Below are 25,953 nucleotides of genomic sequence, written 5' to 3'. Positions count from 1 at the left end.
TTTTTTTATAACAACCAGTGTTATCTTTTTACGGCAAGATATTATCAGAATTTATAACCCCTAAGTGCTTGATATTGACTTCAGGTCGTACATTTTCCTTTAGATGATTGGCAGAAATGTTTATTTCATTCATTATTTTTATCACCATTTTATTGGTTGGCACGGTATTTGTATCGATGAATTGAGCATTCGTGCTTAGAAAGCTTTTTAATATTATTTACGCTAAAATAATTTAATGTATAGTATGTCTAAATTGAAAGATATCCGTTATTAATTTCGTAATTCAAAATCTTGCACCGAAGTCATATTAACCAAGGCAAGTGTTTATCGGTGGTATGGTGAATGCAACTGAAGTCGTAGATCACACGAAGGTGAATTTGTTGAAGGTTGTTCAAACTCAGTTGTTGTTCCGGAGACTATTGATGCTGAGCGCAAAGTCATCGTGAGATTTAAACAACTATAAGCATTAGTGGGACTAGCATACATTCCATCGTATGAAAATTTGATTGTTAAAAATTTTTTCACGTTGGATCCCACACAATTTGTCAATCGCTCAAAAAAAGGGCTTGTGTCGAGTGGTCAGGAGATATCTTAACAAAATACGAAAGCTTTGAAACACGTCTATGAAATCGTGAGAGATGATGACATGTGGACTTATGCGTGTGTGCCAGCTGAGGCGAATCGAACAAAACGATCGAACAAAAGTTGTTCGCACAGGAAGTACTTTCTAGCAAATGGTTGTTGAACATATCGCAACCATACCACTGGATCAACCTAAAACATTTGCTTGCCAGTTGTCTTTCAAGTAAACAGGAAAACCCACCAACGAAGACGGATCTCTATTCACCATGACAATATGAGCTCTCATACATCCCTTGAATCAACTCAATTGTTGACAACTTAAAACATCGATTTGATGAGTAAAGCACCGTAAGGTCCAATAAGCTAAGAGGTCCACGTTTTGCGACACCTGAAAAGGCGGTTGATGCGTCTAGAACGCATATTTTGGATCTACTTCAATCAAAGTGGCAAATGTGCTCCGGAAATTAGTTCAAACACATTAGTTCAAACACAATCAAAGTGTACAGATCTTATTAAAGAATATTTTGAAAAACAATTAAATGATTTTTAATGATTAAAATTTGTATCGCTCTCTAATCGCGAAATATAAAAGGCAACCTACGTACTCTGTTTTATATACAGAGAAAGATCGGGATGAGCTAACGGACGTTCTTTTAGGCTGATGTTTCCATTAATTCTACTCGTTGGCCGGTGCCAACATATTTTTCTGTTTATTACGGACAACTTATAATGCGGACAACTCTATTAACCGGATAGAAAGACTGATCCCGCCTGTGTCCGCTTATGGGAGATTTCACTGTATCACCTAAAAATATTTATTGTCACCCTCGAATTAGCTTCGCTATAGTTCCGAAAGAACGAAAAATATGCCATTCGCCGATTCGAATAAAAATGCAATAAAATAGGCCATGGAAAGCTCACTAACGCAGTTACTGAAAATTATGAGTTCCAAAGATGATGGAAAAAATTATTTTCATAACTTAGATTTTTCTCTGAATTTTTTGTTAAGGGATGGGAAACCTAGGTCTGAAAAATATAATTTCAATATCAATTCACGCTTCCCTCCCCGCTATCTGGGTACTATATATTTTTCTTTAAAGGTAATAAGGAATATTTCAAAATTTCAGCTGACTCAGTGCCACATGCAATTTTTCTATGTTTCAGTTTTGCCTTCTGCAGTGATAATTGCACACTAAAGTCCATAAATTTTATTATGTTTTTTATCAAATTTCGTTTGTTATATCTAAAGATAAGTTTTTCATTTGCGTATTATCACGCTTATCCAAAGTTTTGACTAGTTAAATGGTTCCAACGTCGCTAAACTTGCATTAAATACATTAAAGCTATACACCATGAAGGTGTTTCTTTTACTAGCCATACTTTTGTGTGCCCACGCCGAGGCCAAATTAATCAAGTATCCAAAGAATTACGTAAAAAGTACGATTGAAGGCCGTGTAATTGGAGGAACCAATGCCACTTTGGGTCAGGCGCCTTATCAAGTGTCCTTACAAACATCGTACGGTTATCATTTCTGTGGTGGCGCCATAATCTCCGAGAATTGGATCGCAACTGCTGGACATTGTCTTGCCAATAGATATGCCAGTGATATAATCGTCGCTACAGGCACCGTCGAATGGCAGAAGCCGAACGCCACTTATTATGCTAGCTCCATACATATACACTGTCGCTACAACAATCCGAGCAGCCACAATGATATCGCGTTGATACGATTGAATTCATCTATTGTGTTCAACGATAGAACCCAACCCATAGCGTTGCCGACGGAGCAGATGACGGAAGGCGATGAGGTCATACTGACGGGTTGGGGTACAACTGAGTTGTACGGTGATACACCCGACAATCTGCAGATTGTGTACTTAAAATATTTACCACACAAAAGTTGCAAAGAAATGCATGATGACGATCCATATTTGGATGTGGGACACATGTGCACATATACGAAGTATGGCGAAGGTGCGTGCCATGGCGATTCGGGTGGCCCTTTGGTGAACGATGGAAAATTGGTCGGTTTAGTTAATTGGGGTATGCCCTGCGCCGTCGGCTATCCAGATGCGCACGCGAGTACTTATTTCTATGCGGATTGGATTCGTCGTGTAACGAGCGGTACCACGAAATGTTTTAGTTGAATGAGTTAAAATATTATTGATAATATTGAAGATGTGATTGGAAATCAAGGAGAAGACTTAACAAGAAAGTTAAAAAAAAATTAAAATATGACATTGTTTTTTTTTTAAGAAGCCTTAAGTTTAGTTATAAGCGAACACCTGATTTATGTTGGAACCTTCAGAATTTTTTCAGCAAAATGGTCTTCGTCGACGTTGTTCTAATATTGATGGATAATGTTAATTTATTCTTTAAATATCTACCCATATCAATCGAGTTCCTTTTGATAGCTGTTGTGTGTGCATTGAAGTTCTATTAAAATACAGTTTCCCGGATCAGACTGTGGCTTTTGTGGATAAACCTACAGCTCCTTTTGAATTGCAACATTAATCTTTGTCAAAAAAAGTTCTTAGTTAGGGTTTCTGCTATAAGATCCTAAGCTCGATTACTTTTAATATAGTTGGGTTACCGTTTCCCAAGCTCTATGGAGTTGTTTTCAAATAAGTATTTCTTCAGTTCGGTATAAAGTAATCAAAATGGGTAGAACCGGTTTTGAGGCACGGATTTCATTGATTCATTTTATTTTGGAAAAATTATGGGATATTGTCCTTATTTGGATTTCTATTGCGAACAATAATACGTATGTGATTGTAATTAATATTTATACTTGCTTTAGATGAGCATTGTATGTAGCCTAAGAACCTAAAATACAGTGCGTTCAAAAACTAACGTTTCTCCTTTCCGCGATCAATTCGGTGTAATTTTTTTGCGAACTAACACATCACCGTGGAGTAGAAGAAGAAAATTGAAAGCTTAGTTTAAGAAATGTTTTGCAGCAACCTTTCTAACGAAGCATCTTAAAGATTCCATATGGACAAGTGAAAAATGCGAGGTAATTAAATATGAGTTATACGTTTTTGAAGAGGTGGTCTGACCATTATGAAGAAATTGGAAGCATTGATGACAAGCCATAAAGAGGGAGGATTCACAAGACATCTAAGAGTATGAATAAAGCCATTTCTCCTTTTTGAGAAAAAAAAACATAATACTCGGTCTAAGAAAAGCTAAAAAAATTTTGGTTGAAAAAGAATAAGATATATCTTTAATACAATATGGGAACGACTTTGGAGATTTGGCAAACGAAGCAGTATGTTATTGTAATCAATCGAAATACTTTCAAAAACACACATTGAAACAAGTAAGGAAGGGCTAAGTTCGGGTGCAACCGAACAATTTATACTTTTGCAACTTGCAGGAAAATATCCTTAGGTGTAAACGTCAACCAGAGGCGCGGATACCAATGTATAACTCATATGTATAACTCATACTGGCGACCTATTCGGCATAAGGTTTGTTAGAGAAACCAAAATCATATATAGATAGTAGTTGGGATAATATTGTCCTAATTTTATATATTTTTGCTAGTAACACATACTATTAACAAACCACAGACTAAAAAATGTCCCCTGAGTTTCATTAAGGTACAAAGGTCAAATACAATCACCAATCATAGGAAGAAAAGTCAGCCGAATGTTCGAAAATCCTGATTTTAGTTGTATGGGAGCTAGGTCAAGACTTCACCCGATTTTATCTAATTTAGATACAAGGATACACTGTTATGAGTAAAATACTCACTCTCATTTTCTTTGGGATAACTCACATATTGGTCGATATATGCGGTAGAAAGTCACCTTTGAGTTTGAAAATTTATATGGAAGCTCAGAGAAATATTGACCTATTCAACCAATTTTTAATATATTGCTATCTTCTTCTTCTTCTTAATTGGCGTAGACACCGCTTACGCGATTATAGCCGAGTTAACAACAGCGCGCCAGTCGTTTCTTCTTTTCGCTACGTGGCGCCAATTGGATATTCCAAGCGAAGCCAGTCCTTCTCCACCTGGTCTTTCCAACGGAGTGGAGGTCTTCCTCTTCCTCTGCTTCCCCCGGCGGGTACTGCGTCGAATACTTTCAGAGCTGGAGTGTTTTCATCCATCCGGACAACATGACCTAGGCAGCGTAGCCGCTGTCTTTTAATTCGCTGAACTATGTCAATGTCGTCGTATATCTCGAACAGCTCATCGTTCCATCGAAAGCGATATTCGCCGTGGCCAATGCGCAAATGACCATAAATCTGCTATTGCTATCAGGAAAAGATTTTCTCTGAATTTCAATTGTAGTATATCCAAAACATTGACCGATATTTTCGGTCGAAAATCAACTATAGATATTGGGGGCCAAATTTTCTCTACTTGGGAGATTGAAAAGTTTTGGTTAGATTTGAGAAATTTTTAGTCATAAGGTGACATACTTTAAAAGAATTGTTAATGCAAAATTGTTCCCCGTTATATTAATTATTTTTTGATCTTTGTACTTGAAAGTGAAAGAATCAAATGGAATTTAAAACTATGTTATATGGGAAGTAGGCGTGGTTGTAATCCGATTTCGCACTGTGACACAGGAAAATGAGAAAAATGTCATGTATTAAATTTAGTCGAAATCAGTCGCTCTGGTCGATATGTGATGCCATCTCCATCGTTAAGTTTTCAGACCGGCTCCCATAAATCCTTCTCACACCATTTCGGAGGTAAAATTTATTGTCTCTCGCTTTAGTTATTAATTAATCGCGCTTTTAGTAATCTTTAACAGTACCGTTATATGGCAGATATGGGTTATCTTCCGATTTCATCCAACGGTATGGAAGTTGGTAGGAGTTCTTATAATATTTGCGCTAAACAAATTTGATTGTTGTAGCTTTAGTCTTTTGGGAGATATGTATGTATATTGTATTAAACTTACCAAAGGCGAGGCTACGCCCACTTTTTCATAATTCGTTGCCCTTGCTACTCCGATTCCTTTCGCCGCACTAGAGTTCTATATCTTAAATGAGTGCTTAGTTATGGCACCTTCTTCCGAAAGCTTTGGGAACCTAGGTGCATGCTGCTTGGATCCCTTTTTATCGTCCTTTTCAGGCAAGGAAACAAAAAGAGGAAGCGGTGGGATGCCGGCCTTGGTTAGGTAGCTGTTCACAAGAAAGTCGGTGTGAGCTGGGGCGTTGTCGTCGTGCAACTTCCAATCGGCTGCGATATCTTGTCGGACCCGATAGACCCTTCGTTTGAGTCTCTTGAGGACTTCCACGTAGAACTTGGCGTTGACGGTTTGTCCAGGAGGAATAAATTCATGATGGACGATGCCTTTGATGTCAAAAAAGACAATCAGCATCGTTTTCACTTTGGATTTGCTCATTCTTCCGGTCTTCATCAATAACCACTTGCCCTCCAAAAAGGCCTGGTGCCACCGAAACACACCACATCTTGCTAAAGCAACATCTGAGTAAGCCGGCTTGATCATATCAAACGTCTCTGTCGCAGATTTACCGAGTTGCTCCTGACTTTCCAAGTACTCGGAGACAACTGAACAGCCGCTCGTACATTAGCTAGAAACGCCCTCCACCGAATCCAGTCGGTGCGCGCACGCTCCGAAGTACAGCCGCGGCGGAAGAAAATCAGTCCTCTTACTTTCCGGACAAACCCTGTATATATACCCCTATATCTATCTCGATTAGTTTTAAGAGTTACTTACAACCGTTAAGTGAACAAAACTATTATATAGTTCTCTGTATCAACATGTTTCAGGAGTATAAAAAGGCGTCATTGAGCAGAGGAAATCATCAACCAATTTTTGTATTGTTCAGCCCTTTACACCTGTCTATGAAATGGGCAAATTTTCAAAGGAGTCTTAAATACCTCAAATGTTTCGAAATGTTTGTCTTCTCATGGATATGTGGTTTTGTGGTGCTTCACAGAAAACTTGAACGCCGTTGGAATAATAACATTTTTATACTCTCGCAACAATGTTGCTAACGAGAGTATTATAGTTTTGTTCACATAACGGTTGTTTGTAAGTCCTAAAACTAAAAGAGTCAGATATAGGGTTATATATACCAAAGTGATCAGGGCGACGAGTAGAGTCGAAATCCGGATGTCTGTCTGTCCGTCCGTCCGTCCGTCCGTGCAAGCTGTAACTTGAGTAAAAATTGAGATATCATGATGAAACTTGGTACACGTATTCCTTGGCTCCATAAGAAGGTTAAGTTCGAAGATGGGCAAAATCGGCCCACTGCCACGCCCACAAAATGGCGGAAACCGAAAACCTATAAAGTGTCATAACTAAGCCATAAATAAAGATATTAAAGTGAAATTTGGCACAAAGGATCGCATTAGGGAGGGACATATTTGGAAGTAATTTTTTTGGAAAAGTGGGCGTGACCCCGCCCCCTACCAAGTTTTTTGTACATATCTCGGAAACTATTATAGCTATGTCAACCAAACTCTACAGAGTCGTTTTCTTCAGGTATTTCCATATACAGTTTAAAAATGGAAGAAATCGGATAATAACCACGCCCACCTCCCATACAAAGGTTATGTTCAAAATCACTAAAACTGCGTTAACCGACTAACAAAAAACGTCAGAAACACTAAATTTTACGGAAGAAGTGGCAGAAGGAAGCTGCCCCCAGGCTTTTTTTAAAAATTGAAAATGGGCGTGGCGCCGCCCACTTATGGACCAAGAAGCATATCTCAGGAGCTACTAGACCGATTTCAATGAAATTCGGTATATAATGTTTTCTTAACACCCTGATGACATGCCACGAAATATGGCTGAAATCATTTCACAACCACGCCTTCTTCCAATACTAAAGCTATTTTGAATTCCATCTGATGCCTTCTTTGTATAAATACAGAGTATAAACATTAGGAACCAATGATGATAGCGGAATAAAACTTTACACAAATACGGTATTTGAAAAATATGTAAATGACGGATAATGAAATCTCGATTATCACTTTACCATGCGAGAGTATAAAATGTTCGGTGACACCCGAACTTAGCCCTTCCTTACTTGTTTGTTAAGGGTTTAGTAAAGACAGCTGAAATGCTTTATGACAAAAATAACTATTATTGTATACTCTAAGAAGATAATGATCCAAAACATTGGAGTAGACTCTGTAATCAAAGGCAACAAGACAACCATATTCTTACTTCAAATTGGTCATCATCTGATGTCAAAGATTTCATTCGGCTACACCAGGTCTAGAGTTCGATGATACTTCTTTGGACTCAAGACTGTTCCAATATAACACAATTTTAATTTCCATATGATTCTTCGTATACAAATCACACACCAAACGATATGCTGGCTTAACACTTTGCACAAATAGAAAGATTTATTAGATGCTATCTCAAGTCTAAAATTTTTGATAAACAGTTCATTATTATTTAAGCCTCCTGATACCGTGTATGTGGACGTCTGTGTCTATAGCTGATGATATCTTATTTTAATTCAAAGATGGTCTTTTCCTTATCTAATATAAAAGTTTTCGAACTTCCGGTTGACTTTATGCAGTATATACCAGTCAACCTGCAAGGTTTCTTAATGATAATTATATCTTCTTCTGGTAATAAAATGTTGCAATACCAAAAATCTATCATACCAGGTCAAGGAGTAATGCCATATATATATTATAAGGATTTCGAGTTGGTTTTATACCGTATAAATCAGTCCTTATATTAGATTAGATATCAAAATTAAGCAAACGCATACTATATTTTAATGCTGAAAATGGTTAAAACTGGTCAATAAGTGTCTCAGCTATCATACGTTCTACAAATAATGATTTTGGTTATGTTAGCAGACTTTGTGACACATATGTATGTGGGTCAGTTTTACAAGAGTGCAAGGACTCTCCGGAATATAGTGGTGTAATATCACAAGTTAACGCAGTCGGTCCAGACCTTCTCGTAGCCCAAATATGTCCGATGTTATGATTTCTGACTTTATTGCTAACTTTTAGCTGTTTATGGGGGTCAATAATGGATGCCTGGTTAATATTTTCTTCATATACTCAAGATATTACATTTAGTCTTCTTAGCCTTATGTTAAAATAAAGCTTTTCCAACGCCTGCAAGTATTTCCCCTGCTTTGGCCCTTGTAAACTGCGAGAGTGTAAAATGTTCGGTTACACCCGAAATTAGCCTTTCTTTACTTGTTTTCAGTCAATTATTTACTAACAAAATGAAATCCCAAGCCTTTAATGACGCCAATTGACGCTTCCCTCCTCGTAATTTAAGTATACATTATCTCTCATAGGAAATATGAATATCAAAACATCAGCTGACTCAGTGCCACATGCAATTTTTGTATGTTTTTGTTTCGCCTTCCGCACATTAAAGTCCATAAATTTTATTATCCAAATTATGAGTTCAACGATAAAATTTTGTTAGTGATATCTAAAGATAAGTTTTTAATTTACGTATTATCAGGTTTATCCAAAGTTTTCTAATGACCAGTTAAATAAACTTTCATTATAAACGTTATAGCTATACACCATGAAGGTATTTCTTTTACTCGCACTACTTTTGTGTGCCCACGCCGAGGCCAAATTACTCAAGTATCCAAAGAATTACGTAAAAGGTGCGTTTGAGGGTCGTGTAGTAGGAGGAACTAATGCCACTTTGGGTCAGGCACCGTATCAGGTGTCTTTACAAACCTGGTATGGCTATCATTTCTGTGGTGGAGCCATAATCAACGAGAATTGGATCGCAACTGCCGGACATTGTCTTGCCAATAGAGATCCCGAGAATATAATGGTCGCTACAGGCACCGTCGAATGGCAGAAGCCGAACGCCACTTATTATGCCAGCTCCATACATATACACTGTCGCTACAACAATCCGAGCAGCCACAATGATATCGCGTTGATACGATTGAACTCATCTATTGTGTTCAATGATAGAACCCAACCCATAGCGTTGCCGACGGAGCAGATGACGGAAGGCGCTGAGGTCATATTGACGGGTTGGGGTTCAACTGAATTGTACGGTGATACACCCGACAATCTGCAGATTATATACTTAAAATATTTGCCACATAAAAGTTGCAAAGAAATGCATGATGACGATCCAGATGTGGATGTGGGACACATGTGCACATATACGAAGTATGGCGAAGGTGCGTGTCATGGCGATTCGGGTGGTCCTTTGGTGAACGATGGAAAATTGGTCGGTTTAGTTAACTGGGGTATGCCCTGCGCCGTCGGCTATCCAGATGCGCACGCGAGTACCTATTTCTATACGGATTGGATTCGTCGTGTAACGAGCGGTACCACGAAATGTTTTAGTTGAATAAGTTATTGCTAAAATAATATTGAAGTTGTGATTGAAAATCAATGAGAGGACTCAATAAGAAAATTAAAAAAAAAAAATAAAGTAATATAATAAAATAATAATAGTTTTTGTTTGAAGTGGCTGTGAGCTTTGTTATAAGCGTACATCTATTTTTTGTCTCTTTTTTAGAATAGAATAAGAGATATGGTCCTCGTCCATATTGTTTTCTTTCAAAGCAAAACATTGTTTACTACAAATTCGGAAACATAATTGTTGAATTCCTTTTATCTCGGGTTTTCTTTCAAAGTAATAATCACCTTTATTATATTTAAGAATGATTCCTAAAAAGTTTTAAATAAAATACGGCGGAGCTCAGGGAGCATGTAATTTATATCTTAAATATTTATATAGCTCATAGTCAGGGTTTGTGCTATATGATCCCAAACCTGACTAGTTATAACTGGTTATAATATAATCGGGTTTTCGTAGCTCTATGTATTTGTGTGCATCTAAGGAATTTATGAGGATTTTGAGATGCGGGCCTCATTGTTTCGTTTTATTTTGTCGAAAATGTATGAACGGGCCTTGATGTTGAGTTCTGTTTCGAACAACAGCATCATGTGTTTGTTAAGCATCCTTTGGATAAATTGAATATAGCTCACGTACCTAAAATAAACCAATGACTTGACACTGAGTGTTTTATTTGTTTATATATGTACTTGGTTTTCCAAATCCAATTTGTTGATTATGGCGTGCCTCCTGAAAAATTTTAAATAATTCCCAAATATCTCTAGTACTTGGCTTTCAAATACAAAGGGTCTCTGACTTTTTGTGGAAAATTTACTGAACTTAACTGATTCCCTAAGACTGTCAGATGTTTTGACTAAAAATCATGTGTAAAGAGTTACGGTCTATGGATAATGAGAAAGCTGTGAGAGACTTGAGAAAAGATGGCACATAAAATTTCTATGGAAGGAGTGATTTAATCAAATTTGGCTTTCAAGTTTGTAGTCTATATACCCAAACTAGTTCCTCAGTTTTCGGGATAATGGTCTGAAATTTTGCACACGGTCTTTTCTTTCTAAGAAGGTACTCACGGAAAAATTAAATAATAAAAACCAGATTTTTATATGAACAACTTATTTATTTCACAAGATATCTTCAAGAAATTTGGGACAGATTGTTGTCCAAAGTAGCGCTATAATTTTCGATTTTTTTTTAGATTGAACCACTACAGCATATAGCTGCCAAAAACTGACCAATAAAATGCAAGCTAAGAATATTTCTATACTACATTATGCTATAATAAAATGTACGTTTGAACGTTATTATGACTTCAGTGCAACTGAGGTTAACTTTTAACCTTGTTTTTTAACCAATTAATTACCAGAAATTTAAACAAAATATCAAAACACCAATACTCAAAACATTTAACACAACTCTCTACTGAGTGAGTATATTTTATTAAAATTTTTCCAGTATTTATTTTTTACTCCCAAATGTAGGATAATTACTAGCTTCACAGTGGCATGTCTTGCATGTGCCCGACATGACGCGACGTATCCAATCACGATAGAAGTAAACACTTGCATATGCATCTGGATAGCCCACAGCACACGGCCGGCCCCAATTAACGAGGCCGACCAGTTCACCGCCACTAATCAAAGGACCACCAGAGTCACCGCTACAGGTACCTTCACCTTCTTTGGTGAATGTGCAGATGTGACCCGCATCGAGTATCCCCTCATCCTCATATACTTCCGCACAGCGCTTGTGACTCATGTGCCGTAATGTGAGTTTCTGCAATATATTTGTGCTCGGACCACCGAAGGCCATGTCACCCCAACCGGTGAGTATAGCTTCAGCGTTGTCCTCTAACGGCTTCGACGCCAATGGTATCGCTTGCGTATATTGATCGAACACGATGGAATCATTCAAATGTATGAGTCCAATATCATTGGCAAAATCTGGATTATCGTAGTTACAGTGTGTATAAAACTCGTCGGCGTAATAGATAGCGCGCGGTTGATCCCACTCCACAGTGCCCGTTATGATGCGCAGATAAGGCGGATTGTAGCCATCAATGCAATGTGCCGCGGTTATTATCCATTGTTTGTCGATTATGCTGCCACCACACCAATGCCCGTTATATTGGCCTTGTATGGATATTTGATATGAAGCGAATCCTGGATCGGCATTTGTGCCGCCAACGACGCGTCCTTCCTGCTGAGCGCTGGCATTTACATTCTGACGCGCTAACAGACGCTCACTGGGCTTGATCAAGCGCTTAGCCGTCGTTGTGGTGATAATGTAGAGGAGTAATATCGAAATTATGCGCCGCAAATGCATTTTGGAGTTATTTTTACTGAATTTGGACTTTGACTTTCGCCCACCGAATCGGACAAGCGTTTGAATAGCTTGAGTTGAGCGAAGTGACTGAGTGGAAAAACCGCTGGTGCTTACACCGATTTATCTCATTTTGTACTGCTCATTTATGGCCGTGGAATTATATCCAAATTTCGATAAAATGTAACTCTATACACAAGCACACAATTGCATACATACATACACCTATCGGTAGTGAATTTATCTACCCAACAAGCAATAAAAATCTACTAAGGAAGAGCTAAGTTCGGGTGTAACCGAACATTTCATACTCTTGTAACTTGACAGGATCAAAAAAAGGGAATTACACGCTCTCAGCCGGTTTTTCTATAGTTAATTCTTCAGAGTTTTAATCACAGTTGAATTTCCATAACTCTAAGTTTTCCATTACTCGAACTCTTGAATTGGCAATAGAAATCAAACTCGAAGTTTTCTAGTCGAGTATTGTGATTCGAGGAAGAAAAATTCAACTTTATTAGAAATAAAATACGGTTAAGTCCGTTAAATATTATATTCTATTCTATTAATATTTTAGAGACTTAAGTGGTCTAACAGTCGATATTTTTATTTACAACAAAAAGGGAACTTGATTCGAAAAAGAACAAGTAAGGAAGAGCTAAGTTCGGGTGTCACCGAACGTTTTATACTCTCGTATGATAAAGTGATAATCGAGATTTCATTATACGTCATTTACATATTTTTCAAATACCGTATTTTTGTAAAGTTTTATTCCGCTATCATCATTGGTTCCTAATGTATATACTCGTATTATACAGAAAAGGCATCAGATGGAATTCAAAATAGCGTTATATTGGAAGAAGGCGTGGTTGTGAACCGATTTCACCCATATTTCGTACATGTCATTAGGGTGTTAAGAAAATATTATATACCGAATTTTATTGAAATCGGTCTAGTAGTTCCTGAGATATGGTTTTTGGTCCCTAAGTGGGCGACGCCACGCCCATTTTCAATTTTTAAAAAAAACCTGGGTGCACCTTCTTTTTGCAATTTCTTCCGTAAAATTTAGTGTTTCTGACGTTTTTTTTTAGTTGGTTAACGCACTTTTAGTGATTTTCAACATAACCTTTGTATGGGAGGTGGGCGTGGTTATTATCCGATTTCTTCCATTTTTGAACTGTATATGGAAATTCCTGGAGGAAACGACTCTGTAGAGTTTGGTTGACATAGCTATAGTAGTTTCCGATATATGTACAAAAAACTTAGTGGGGGGCGGAGCCACGCCCACTTTTTGAAAAAAATTACGTACAAATATGCCCATCCCTAATGCGATCCTTTGTGCCAAATTTCACTTTAACATCTTTTTTTATGACTTAGTTATGACACTTTATAGGTGTTCGGTTTTCGCCATTTTGTGGGCGTGGCAGTGGGCCGATTTTTCCCATCTTCGAACTTAACCTTTTTATGGAGCCGAGAAATACGTGTACTAAGTTTCATCATGATATCTCAATTTTTATTCAAGTTACAGTTTGCACGGGCTGACAGACGGACAGACAGACATCCGGGTTTCAACTCGACTCGTCACCCTGATCACTTTGGTATATATAACCCTATATCTGACTCTTTTAGTTTTAGGACTTACAAACAACCGTTATGTGAACAAAACTATAATACTCTCCTTAGCAACATTGTTGCGAGAGTATAAAAACGTTCATTTCGGTTGTACCGAAGCAACTTAACAAACATAAAATAAAACTTACAAGAACTTGGTTTTGAGCTGTCAGTTTGTATGGCAGCTCCGAGACATAGTAATCCGATATCGGAGTTTCCGACCAATGAGTAACTTCTTGAGGAGAAAACTAGTCAAAATTTTAGACCTCAATCTCAAACTTAGGGACTAATTCATATATACAAACAGACGGACATGGCTAAATCAACTCAACTCGTCATGCTGATAATTGAAGTATGAATATGTTAACTGAGCGGTGTCTCTCATTACGTGTTTGGCTAAAAAGTCAGTCGCAGTGACGCTAGAATGTAACGGTGCATTATCGGTGTATAAAATCATGAATTTTCTGCACAAAACTCCGGTCGTTTACGACGAATTGCTTCACATATACGCGTCAAAAAGACCAAATATTTTTCTGCATTGACCATTTGACCTGGTGGAACGTGTTCAAGGTGAGCTACACCAAGGTAATCAAAGAAAAGGATAAATAACATTGTTTTTGACTTTGACGTGGGTTTTTCGGAACGCCATTTGCTAGATTGTTGGACTGTTTTGACGTCATAATCATCGACCGACGTCCCGTCAGCAGTAATGTTGGCGCTTTATGTGTAATATAGCAGACTACCCGTAGTATTCGCTGAATATAAACAATACTCCTGTCCGAACTTTTTAATTCTCTCTGGATTAAATATCTAAACCGCTCCTAAATAAAACTTCAACTCAATAGAGGAGAGGTTTTGCTGATCTCCAGTTTCTACACAAAGGTCAAACGTCCGACTGATCCCAGCCTAGTCACAGAGAGCATGCAGGATCGCCGCTGACGAGTCCGTAGAACTTTTAGTATCCAATGATTAAGATGCTATAGAATACATTATAAATTGAATTAGCTACTGAGAATAGCATTTACCAATGAGGGAGGAGCACTTACTCAAACCCAACAGAAAAAGAAGATAGAAAAATAAAGTATAAAAAACTAAAATTTAGACGCTAATTTTAAACACATCAGCATCACAACAAAAATATTTCGATATACTTACATGAATCAAAATGATATTTATTATAATTGTGAAATAATTTTTAAAAACTAAAAAAATCACAGCCACTTTTCGTCGCAACAAGACCGTTATGCCCGCTGACGCGTACATTGCTCCAACGAACGTTCAATGAAGTCCCGATAGTATATGACACTCGCATGCATATCCGGCTTGCCTCTCGCACAGGGTGCACCCCAATTAACCAAACCAACCAACTTCCCCTTATAAACTATCGGACCGCCCGAGTCGCCATTACAAGCGCCCTCACCCTCTCTACTAAATGTGCAAATGTGTCCAAAACCAACACCCTCGTGATTCTCCCAACGCTCTAAGCACTCCGCGCGGGAGACAACCGTAAAGTTTTGTGTTTGCAGCAACTCCGTATTCGGCTGGTTCAACAGCGGACTACCCCAGCCCGTCATTGCAACAGGATCGCCAGCATTAAGTGGTTGCGTATGCAACTCAATCGGTTGTGTGACATTATTAAATGAGATGGTGCCGTTGAGACGCACCACAGCAATATCATTTTGATACATCGGCATATCTTGACGGCAGTGACGGTAGGCGAGCTCCGGTCGGAATGTGGCACCCGGTTGACTCCATTTATTCGTGCCAACAACAATACGTAATGATTCTAGTGAAAAATCTTCCACACAATGGCCAGCGGTGAGTATCCAACGCTCTGATAAGATGGCACCGCCACAAACATGTGAATCCCAGATGGTTTTGATTAGCACTTGATAGGGAGCGGCACCCTCCGCCACCGCCACACCGCCCACGATACGACCTTCAATTGATGTGCCATTGTTTTCATTGGCATCATAATTTCTATATTCAGGTGGTATACGTAGAGCCTGCGTGTATTCGCCACAAATACTGAGACAAACTAAGAAGAGAAGCGCGTAGGCATCGCTTGAACCATACGGTTGCCACATTATGTTAACACGCTTCGCTTGCATGCAACACTTTTACTAGCGACACCAACTGCTACTGGTCTACACACAATATAAGTAAATATGACTTGAGTAAATTTAGAAATTTAGTTTTATATGCGGGAATTCATGCAGTCTAATAGTAAGTGGAGTGTGATCGGGTTCACCAGAGCTTATTGCTTCGAAGATAATAAATTTATCGTTTACGAGCCCCATATGCATGCACCTATATTTATGGTGAAATACTTGTTTATTGTGTACCAAGCTGTAATATCAGAATTACCAACAATAAACTGGCATAGACGGTCTTACTTTAAAGCGTTTGGTTTTATTGACCCCATAATTGGTATCATATAAGGTAAGGATAATAAGTCTATCGACAATGTAGGTATTTATATTTATACTTGTTGGGTTTTTGCAATTCTGCGTCCAATAAAATATCCAAAAGTGTCCAAGAAATGGTCAGCCACTGCAGAAGTGAGATAGATACAGTAATTTTTGGCTTCGCTGATAAGCCGAAGATAATAAGCCAACCTTTTATCAATATATGTATATTGAAGGAAAAAAAAAACAATAACAATAATAAAACAAATTTTAGTAAGTCTGCCGCGTCATTTTATTGGTCAAGTAGTTCTGAAAAAGATTAAACTGTTCGTCACGGCACACTTCTTAGAAAATTTGTGAATATTTTATGATATTTTGCTTGGGCGTAGATATGTACTAAATTTTATTATATTTCAAAAACTATAAATTTGTGAAATAGGCGCTTAATAGTTTGGCAATATTTTTATCTTCGACATGAAACTAGTACTTTTCCTAATCCTATCTATGCTATCAGAGTTAATGGGGTGCACAATAGTATATATACATACATAGAGGGTTTGTCCGGAAAGTAATGGGACTGAGTCGATATAAAAAAAAAATTATTTAACTAATCGTTACAACTATTTAAAAACTTCCAAAATAGGCTTCTTCTGCGTCGATGCAGCGCGGCAGCGCTATTTTCAAGCATTGAAGGCGTCACGGAAGGTATTCTCCGGAATAACCTTAAGAGCAGAGGTGCATGCTGCTTGGATCCCCTTTGTTGTCTCAAAATGCCTGGCTTTCATCGGCCTCTTCAGGTACTGTACTCAACGTTCCTTGACTCGTCACCAGTGATTACGTTATTAAAAAAATTGTGAGTCACTTTCACACATTTTCAAATTTTCTTGGCACACTTCCACTCGCCACAATATCTGGTCGTCAATAAACACCTTAGGGACCATCTTCGCGCACACCTTGCGCATGTTCAAGTGCTCCGTCACAATGTCATGAACCTCACATATTTTGATAAATTTAACATCTGGACAACTAACGAATACATAGTCGACTGTCTGACACTTTGCGCACATGAGTCACATTGTCGGTGTTTGTCGAAATCGCACGTCTCCCAGCACGGTCTTCATCGGCGACCTCTTCCCGGACCTTCAAAAAGGCCTGATGCCACCGAAACACACCACTTCTTGCTAATGCAACATCTGGGTAAGCCTGCTTGATCATATCAAACGTCTCTGTCGCATATTTTCCGAGTTTCACATAGAATTTTATCGCGTACCTCTGCTCTAACGAACGCTACATTTTCGGCTTGCACCACTCACAGAAACACGTCCCTCAAAAATGTTTGTCCTGACTCTCCAGGTGCACGGAAACAACTGACCAGCCGCTCGTCATTAGCTAGGAATGCCCTCTACCGAATGCAGTCGTTGAGCTCACGCTTCGAAGTACAGTCGCGGCGGAAGAAAATCAGTCCTATTACTTTCCGGACAAACCCTGTATATATGTATACTATGTTTACAGATGTGTGAATATTAGTTTATTGCTGTGTTGAACGGGCTGGTAGTACCCGAAACGCAGTTGTTTCAATATGAAAAGTAGTCCGGCTTCGAGAACTAAACACTTTATTCATTATTTTTGGTAAGTAAACTATGTAAAACAGAGAAATTCTTAACAAGTTAGGGAGGGCTCTTCATTTAAAGAGAGAGAGAGAGATAGAGTTCGTGCAGATATTGGTTGTGGCTTTGTGCAAGACGTCGATTGTCCGCTATATACCGCGTAAATTGTCGGATGTTGTCAGTATGATTCAGATAGCGTTAGAACGTCAAAAGGATTTTTCTTCCTTTGGGTAGAATACGTCAAATCACGTAATGTAGAATTGGCTGTCGTTAAACTTACAAATACTCCTTCAAACAAGTAGTTCTAACTTTTTAGTATAGATTTCTCTCAATTACTTCCGTGATCTTTTTTATACTCTGAAGAGGATGTATTACCGAAACGGCATAGCCCACATTAAAATATACAGCGGCTATTAATAGGGATGACGTGTTTTTGACAGCTTGTGGAGGACATCTTTGTTTACCGGTTTGAAAGTTGCTCAGTGCCATGACACGTTTCACAATTATTCTATATAATCTAATAATCTTCGCCCAAACAATTATCTTTCTGGCTTAATAGCTTCGTCAGCAATCAAAATTGTTGCTATTGGGGTAAGTCAAATCCTCAAACTATAACCGAAATTCCAGCCCAAACGCTATACCGGTTCATTGAAGATTGGCGTTAATGGAGAGTGGAGAGTTATGAAAACGGAGCCGTGGTGGCCATTTGGCCGACATTTCGTTCAAAGCATAAGTGGCTTAATTCTCTACATAAAAAATGATCCGAATGTTGAACTAATGTTGATTTAGTCACCCGTTTGTCTGTCTGTATATATGCGAACTAGTCCCTCAGTTTTTGTGATATCGATCTGAAATAAATATCCAGTTCTTCTTTGAAATCTTTTCTAATTGTGAAAGTGCAATCGAAGTTAACTTTTTTCTTGTTGTAGGTCATATTGGCGGTAAAATTTGTTCTATCGTATGCTCTAAGTTCGAAGGGTTTAATTTCAGTAATACTTGTACATTGCCATTGGAATAAGTTTCTGACTAAACTAATTTGTGATAGAGAACGCGATGGTCCGAACCAGTTCATCTCTCTCTCGCATAAAAACGCATACATTTATTCATTATAGATATTGATCTTATCGCCCAAAATTATTATCAAAACTTTTAACTTCCGTCGATCAAGTTTAAATGCATTGAATTTATGATCGAAACTACTTGAAGCTCCCTTCAATAATTCTTATCCAAATACCAAACTGTGGACCTGATAAAAGCGATATTATCGCTGAGTAATAAAACCATTAACATAACGGTTAGATAAGAAATACGAGATATATGACTTTGGTAGTATCGACAATATAAAATTTTAAGTACTATCCAAACCTTAGAACAGATTGTATTTGGATATCCAGCAAATAACTCGCAACAGAATGTGGTTTTTTGCTAAACTCAACATATTTTTTACCATTTTGGTAGCCGTAGCCATTACTTGCAGCTATGCGCTACGTATGCACGGTGAACCTTACGAAGGATTACGTTACCGTAACACACGACCCACCGAAGCCAGTGCTGCTGCTGGCGCGACTGGACGCATAGTCGGCGGACAAGAAGCTATCGCCGCATCATCTCCCTGGCAAGTTAGCATACAAAACCTTTACGGCAATCACTTTTGCGGTGGCGCGATCATACACGATCGATTTGTGGTGACAGCGGCAAGTTGCGTCAGTGGACTACAAAAGAGTTGGATCATGGTGGTGACCAGCACCAATGATTGGATGGGCGAAGCATGGTGGTACGCAGTATCGGCAATTCATGTGCACTGCAATTTCGATAAACCGTTATATCATAATGATATCGCGCTCTTAGAGCTAGCCACACTGATCGCTTACGATGACAAGACCCAGAACATCACAATCGCTGATGAGGACGAATTGGTGGAGGGTGAAACACTTACGATGACCGGTTGGGGTAGCTCTGTGGAAGGAGGAGCTTATCCTAATGCATTGCAGCAGTTGAGCGTGCAGTATTTGCCCTACGAGAAGTGTCGTAGTGCATACGGTGGTTCGGAAGATGTGGATATGGGACATTTATGTACCACATCGCCAGTCGGCCAGGGCGCATGTCATGGCGACACCGGCGGTCCGTTGGTCAATGCGAAGGGACAACTGGTCGGTGTCGGCAATTGGGGTATACCATGTGGTCGCGGTTTTCCCGATGTATTTGCTAAAATGTCATATCATGCTGACTGGATACGCTCAACCATAAATGGCTGTCAGCAAACTTAACAAAATAGTGATTCATAATTTGTAAAAGTGATACTCTAAAATCTACAATTGTTTGTGGATTAACTATGAATAAAACATGAACTAACTGGTTTGAAGTTTTATTTCGCAGGGTGTGTGTGTAAATATATGTATGTATGTACGCTCGTTAATTGTACGAGTATATGTTGATTGATCTATTCGATGAACTTTGTACCGAAAAAATCCTTATCTATTTAAAAGTAGTTAAAAAACGGGCGCAGAAGAATTTCAACGGGAGATCAGAAAGATTTCAGTAATAGAACCGATTAAATTAGAATGTATTAATTGCTTTATCGATTAACTAAAACATGCGATTTCGACAATACTGTCCGCAGGTGTATAATGGAAATTTCCCTAAAAACAAAGAAATTTAACATGGCGGTAATAGAAGTACGTGACCGTTGCTCGTCTGGTGCTAAAAAAAAAGTTACAGACTAACTGATAAGGTAAGCCAGAACTTTGCAAGATTTCCATGCCTAGATAAAATAGTATATATAGTATATATTTAGTAAATTTGAAGAAGTGTATACAAATTCGGCCTGCGAAAGTGGGTCTTATATATAAATCATTCATAAATGATAGTAAACGGATTTCTCAGAGCTCTCTGTTGATTTCGAACTTTGTGTTACCAACTAGTCGCCTCTAATCTCTATTCTTTTTGGACATGCTCGTTACGAACAGTTCTTGCCAAAGGGAAAATTATGCTAAACTGGTCAACAAAATCATTGACCAAGCGTTGGCAGGATAACTCCTTACAGGATCCTCTAAAGTGGAAAAAATGAAAAAATTAGTTAAAAACTTAACATAGAATTTGGAAAAGGAAAAAAAAACTGAGAATTGGATTTTTGGCAGACATTTTTTCAAAAAAATTAAAATTTCGCGACATTTCTTTTCAAATAGTTATAATTGAAAAAAATCTTTCGTTCAAGTCTTTAAGAATTGTATCTCAAAAACCTGTGCAACATTTTATGAAGATCGATTAGTAGCTCTGGAGAAATCTTGCCAACCGACTTCAAAAACACAGTTTCGAGCAAAACGCATTTAAAGATTTGAGTGCGTAGCTTAGGTAGCATCCAGCGCACAAGTTCTAAAGGTCGTATCTCCGAAACTATTACTCGGTTAAACTTGAAAATTTAAGTCAATAAAAAAATCGTTTTTTGAAACCCGTTAACGCATGTAACCCCTTAAGTTAGCCGCGAAGGTATTGTTGGAGACCCCATTAAGGCTCAGCCGGAGACGATTTAACCATGTCAATCGGTTTGAATATATACGACGTAGTCCCTTAGTTTTTGAAATATCGATATGGAATTTTGTACACGTTTTTTCCTACGAAAGCCGCCGCTCATTTGTCGGGATCGCTGATATCGTGCCACTGTAGCATACTGCTGAGCGCACAAAATCAGGTTCTTGTATGCATAACTTTTTTAATTGGTGAGTTATCTTCCCGAAAGTTGACGTGGGGATTTTGGGGAAAACTTAAGTATACCGCCCCAGGATTTCAGGAGTAAAATGGGTATGGTCGGATAAAGGAGACTCTCTAGATCAAACAAACAGTCGTCGCACTCGTGACTTGGTTCCCACGTCACTATTGACAGCTATAACTTCGAAGTCGTAGATAATTTGGTCTATCTGGTAACCAGCGTTGGCACCAACAACAACGTGAGCAGCGAAATTCAACGCAGAATGATTCTTGTGTCAGGTGTTACTTAGGACTGTGTAGGCACTTGAGAAGTAAACTGCTCTCTCGACGAACAAAGACCAAACTCCAATAGTCACTCATCTCCGGCCTGCTGTATGGGGCAGATGAGTCGACGTTACTAGTTTGCGATAGTTTCTGCGGAAGATTTATGGTATTTTGCGCATTGGTAACGGCGAATACAGTAGTCGATGGAACGATGAGCTGTACGAGATGTATGACGAGATTGATATAGTACAGCGAATTAAGAGACAGCGGCTCGGCTGGTTAAGTCTTGGCGTCCGAATGCATGAAAACACTCTAGCTCTGAGAGTATTCGACGCAGTATCCATCGGGGGGAAGCAGATGAAGAAAAAGACCTCCACTCCGTTGGAAAGACCAAGTTCAGAAGGAACTGGCTACACTTGGAATCTTCAATTGGTGCCAAGCGGCAAAAAGGAAGAAAAGACTGGCGCGCTGTTGTTAACTCGGCTATAACCGCGTTAGCGGTGTCTACGGCAATGAAGAAGAAGAAGAAAACTCTAAAACAGCCTATCTGCCCATTCGTGTACGTACTTCGGTACAGTATTTCCTGGTGGTGACTCAGAAGTAGTAAAACATTCTCTCCGCTCTCTCTTTCTCTCACTTGCATGGGGAAATCCATTACGTATTGTTATTAAGTAATTGGACAATGCCAAAGGTGAAATTTCTGAGATTCTGAAATTTGACAAAATCAATTTCGGGTGTGGTATTTCCATCGCGTTCGTCTATGCGATTAAAACTTCGACAAAAAATTCTACTTCACCTAATCACTCTGTATTCCAGACGTCTCAAAATTTACTTATCACAATCATATATTTAAATATATTACACTCGCGCTAATTTGAAATTAAACCAAACGGTACTTGAAATGAAGTTTGGGAAGATTAAAAGCAAGAAATGATTGCGGTTACCTTCCACTCAGTCAAAAGATACAAAGTCCAAAGTGAATACGTACACAATCTAGGGCAATTTCATTCATACATAGTTATTTTCTAAGAACTTGGTGTATTTTTCAAAGCATTACGTATAAGCTCCTAGTCATTGCCTAATTTATGGATGTTATGACTAATCAATAGCTGTCTGTTATTTATTACTGTTTTCCAAACCATAATTATTAGAGATCATATCAGTAGTCGAAGCGATTAAAAAGAAAGGTTGTGTCTAAACAACAACAAACAGTGTGGCCTATACTAACACGCCTGGCACCTGCAGAGGCGAAGACCAAACTGCGTGGCCCACTGCCGCTGAGCAACGTTCCGTTTCGTTGGAAGCTCGTAGAATGCGATAAGAAAGTGAGCATTCGTTTGCGAATGCTTCCGCTAGAAATTATCAGTGTGGCGCACACAGTAGTACATCCCTTATCAGCCGTATTGAATTTAGTCCACATGTTAGCTATAAAAGTGAAAGTATCCCACTGTTTCAAATCAAACCAAATTCAGTTACCTTAAAGTAAACATACGTGAGCGCGAAGTAACGGAAAATGTTTAAAGTAGCAATCATACTTTTCAGCGTTTTAACGCTCCGGACAAATTGTGAAGCGCGTGGCATCAATGCGACACCAAACAACGTACCCATTCAAGGTCGCATTGTAGGCGGTGATGAAGTGGCGCTGGCCGCAATACCCTACCAAGTGGCCATAAAAAACACCTTCGGCGAGTTTGTGTGCGGTGGTTCCATTGTCGCACCGGAATGGATCTTAACAGCGGGGCATTGCATGGATTGGCCTAAACAATACCTGAAGATCGTCACTGGCACTGTGGAATGGAATAAGCCCGGCGGCGAATACACTGTGGAAGACGTGAAAGTACATTGTCTCTACAATAAACCAACGTATCACAATGATATTGCCTTGGTGCGTCTGAGCAAACCGATTGAGTTCGATAGCAACACTGCAGCCGTGGAATTGGCTACGAGTAATACACTGAAGGACGGCGATAGTGTGGTGCTCAGCGGTTGGGGCAGCCTTAAAGCTTGGGGTAATGCTGTTAGCAAACTGAATAAAGTGAGTTTGAAGTATCTGGATCACGACACTTGCTTGACTTCGGTCAAAAATCAAAAATTCGTCGGCGATGGTCACATTTGCACATCGACTAAGGAGAGTAAAGGTTCTTGCAGCTACGATTCTGGCGGCCCATTGGTCGATGCCAATAACGTACAAGTTGGTGTTGTCAACGGTGGTGAACCATGCGCTATCGGTTATCCGGATACGTTTGCCAGTGTTGCCTACTATCATGATTGGATTGTCAGTACCATCGCGGGTAATAACGCTTGCTAAGTCTTCGGGTGACATGGGATGTTATAGGAGTTGCAGAAATATGAAGAAATTGCCATTCGCGAACAAATATTTAAGTTATCACTTAGTCTTTAATTTTTTATACAAAACTTTAGTCACAAAAACTATATTTTAAAACATTAAACTGAATTTATTTGATTGAACAATTGAAATGTTTATATTTTCCTGGGAAATTTCCGTAGAGTGGAAATATTTGTAAAATAGATTGTGTCGACTGGATAATCGAGTTATATACTTCTATTTCTACCTGGAATATCTCTCACGATCATTTCCTAAAACGTTTTCGGAAAATGAAAACTGTTAAATTGTCAGCATCTAGTTACTAATACCATAGTATATCAATATTGACTGGAAATTAGTCCTTTCGAAATGTCTGAGTTCGTTATATACTCATTGAAAAGTGAAGTTCAGGGTTCAAAATGTGCCTCTTGAGAGAATGTGATGAAGTATTAAATCCCAATCACATTGAAAATATCTAAACTCAAAATACACGACCTCTTTGGAGCTATGGAGTATCCGAAGTATTTTTTGCTGAATAATACAGCGATATTGTTATCATCGGCCTCAACACCCGCGCTTAGTTCTACTTTGACTGGACAAGACAGCAAAGCAAGTAGGTCTGGCAGTGAACGAGGGCAAGACGAAATATCTCCTGTTATTAAACAAACAGTCGTCGCACTCGCTACTTGGCTCTCACGTCACTGTTGACAGTCATAACTTTGAAGTCGTAGATAATTTCGTGTATCTTGGAACTAGTGTAAACATCACCAACAGTGACAGCCTGGAAATCCAACGCAGGATAACTCTTGCCAACAGGTGTTACTTCGGACTGAGTAGGGAATTGAGAAGTAAAGTCCTCTCTCGATGAAAAAAAACCAAACTCTATAAGTCACTCATAATTCCCGTTCTGCTATGTGGTGCAGAGGCTTGGACGATGACAAAAACTGATGAGTCGACGTTGCGAGTTTTCGAGAGAAAAGTTCTGCGAAAGATTTATGGTCCTTTGCACGTTGGCCACGGCGAATATCGACATTGACATAGTAGATTGTTATAAAAATATTTATCGTTTAAAATGTAAAAAAAATGTGCAAAATTTCAAAATCTATATACTATACATACATATATATAAAAAAAAAATAATTGCTCTTAGTTAGTCTCAGTAAAGCTCGAGAACGGCTGGACCGATTTAACCAATTTTGATATTGAATTATTTTGAGGTTTAAAAGGTGAATAAATATGGAAGTGCTTGGCTGCTTTCGTTTTTCCTTTGATGTGTCTCTCGTCGTTCAAAAAACATATTGAAAGAATAGTTCTTAGAATTTTCATATCTTTCTAACTACATATTTATTCTGAGGTCAAAAATAAACTTGATTTTATCTCATTTCAGTTTTTAACTATAAATCAGTTTATTTTTATGTGGATAGATAAATTTTAAGTTTTGTCACAAATTAAATTTCTGAACACAATCATAATGTTTCATATTTGACAACCATCAGATGCTTTGTAATAGTGACATTTCAAGTTTTGTTGTCTACAAGAAAAAAATAGTCATCTCCCTCATTTTCAATGAGATAACTCTCATATTGGCCAATATATGCGGTATAAAGTCACCAAGAAGTTCGAAAATATTTCTATTAGGTATATTGGGACTAAGAGAAGTATTGGCCAGATTCAATACATTTTTGACACACAGGTATACTATTATCATAAAGACTCTCTCCGAATTGCAATAATATATCTCACAGCTTGACCGTGTTCTTTTGTGATAGTGATACTTTACTGCTAAGTGCGCGAGAACTTTTCTCACTTTGATTAAA

The 25,953-nt window shown here is 38.5% G+C and overlaps 6 protein-coding genes across 6 annotated transcripts; 4 read left to right on the top strand and 2 right to left on the bottom strand.

Annotated features, from left to right (window-relative positions):
* Nucleotides 1-1,934: 1,934 nt before the first annotated feature.
* On the top strand, nucleotides 1,935-2,785 carry LOC120782627 (chymotrypsin-2-like). The gene has a single exon (XM_040114995.1). It carries the CDS (start codon nucleotides 1,935-1,937, stop codon nucleotides 2,727-2,729), a length of 795 nt encoding a protein of 264 aa, XP_039970929.1. The 3' UTR covers nucleotides 2,730-2,785.
* A 6,310-nt stretch (nucleotides 2,786-9,095) lies between these two features.
* Nucleotides 9,096-9,961, top strand: LOC120782186 (chymotrypsin-1-like). Its single transcript, XM_040114329.1, has one exon. It carries the CDS (start codon nucleotides 9,096-9,098, stop codon nucleotides 9,888-9,890), a length of 795 nt encoding a protein of 264 aa, XP_039970263.1. The 3' UTR covers nucleotides 9,891-9,961.
* Nucleotides 9,962-11,296: 1,335 nt separating this feature from the next.
* On the bottom strand, nucleotides 11,297-12,297 carry LOC120781673 (chymotrypsin-1). Its single transcript, XM_040113898.1, has one exon. The coding sequence runs from the start codon at nucleotides 12,219-12,221 to the stop codon at nucleotides 11,355-11,357; it is 867 nt and encodes a 288-aa protein (XP_039969832.1). The 5' UTR covers nucleotides 12,222-12,297; the 3' UTR covers nucleotides 11,297-11,354.
* Nucleotides 12,298-15,048: 2,751 nt separating this feature from the next.
* LOC120782870 (chymotrypsin-1) lies at nucleotides 15,049-15,914 on the bottom strand. The gene has a single exon (XM_040115413.1). The coding sequence runs from the start codon at nucleotides 15,911-15,913 to the stop codon at nucleotides 15,068-15,070; it is 846 nt and encodes a 281-aa protein (XP_039971347.1). The 5' UTR covers nucleotide 15,914; the 3' UTR covers nucleotides 15,049-15,067.
* Nucleotides 15,915-19,204: 3,290 nt separating this feature from the next.
* LOC120782303 (chymotrypsin-2-like) lies at nucleotides 19,205-20,216 on the top strand. The gene has a single exon (XM_040114513.1). It carries the CDS (start codon nucleotides 19,254-19,256, stop codon nucleotides 20,106-20,108), a length of 855 nt encoding a protein of 284 aa, XP_039970447.1. The 5' UTR covers nucleotides 19,205-19,253; the 3' UTR covers nucleotides 20,109-20,216.
* A 3,071-nt stretch (nucleotides 20,217-23,287) lies between these two features.
* LOC120782209 (chymotrypsin-2) lies at nucleotides 23,288-24,225 on the top strand. Its single transcript, XM_040114367.1, has one exon. It carries the CDS (start codon nucleotides 23,324-23,326, stop codon nucleotides 24,116-24,118), a length of 795 nt encoding a protein of 264 aa, XP_039970301.1. The 5' UTR covers nucleotides 23,288-23,323; the 3' UTR covers nucleotides 24,119-24,225.
* The last annotated feature ends 1,728 nt before the right edge of the window (nucleotides 24,226-25,953 follow it).

This window comes from Bactrocera tryoni, chromosome 1, assembly GCF_016617805.1.
Source record: "Bactrocera tryoni isolate S06 chromosome 1, CSIRO_BtryS06_freeze2, whole genome shotgun sequence".
Lineage (NCBI taxonomy): Eukaryota > Metazoa > Arthropoda > Insecta > Diptera > Tephritidae > Bactrocera > Bactrocera tryoni.
The sequence above is the reverse complement of the archived record's forward strand: the minus strand, read 5'-3'. Positions and strand labels throughout refer to the sequence as shown.

What these genes read in the sequence shown, in the direction of transcription:
- LOC120782627 (XM_040114995.1), top strand. Translation starts at nt 1,935, where the DNA reads ATGAAGGTGTTTCTTTTACTAGCCATACTTTTGTGTGCCCACGCCGAG.
- LOC120782186 (XM_040114329.1), top strand. Translation starts at nt 9,096, where the DNA reads ATGAAGGTATTTCTTTTACTCGCACTACTTTTGTGTGCCCACGCCGAG.
- LOC120781673 (XM_040113898.1), bottom strand. Translation starts at nt 12,221, where the DNA reads ATGCATTTGCGGCGCATAATTTCGATATTACTCCTCTACATTATCACC.
- LOC120782870 (XM_040115413.1), bottom strand. Translation starts at nt 15,913, where the DNA reads ATGTGGCAACCGTATGGTTCAAGCGATGCCTACGCGCTTCTCTTCTTA.
- LOC120782303 (XM_040114513.1), top strand. Translation starts at nt 19,254, where the DNA reads ATGTGGTTTTTTGCTAAACTCAACATATTTTTTACCATTTTGGTAGCC.
- LOC120782209 (XM_040114367.1), top strand. Translation starts at nt 23,324, where the DNA reads ATGTTTAAAGTAGCAATCATACTTTTCAGCGTTTTAACGCTCCGGACA.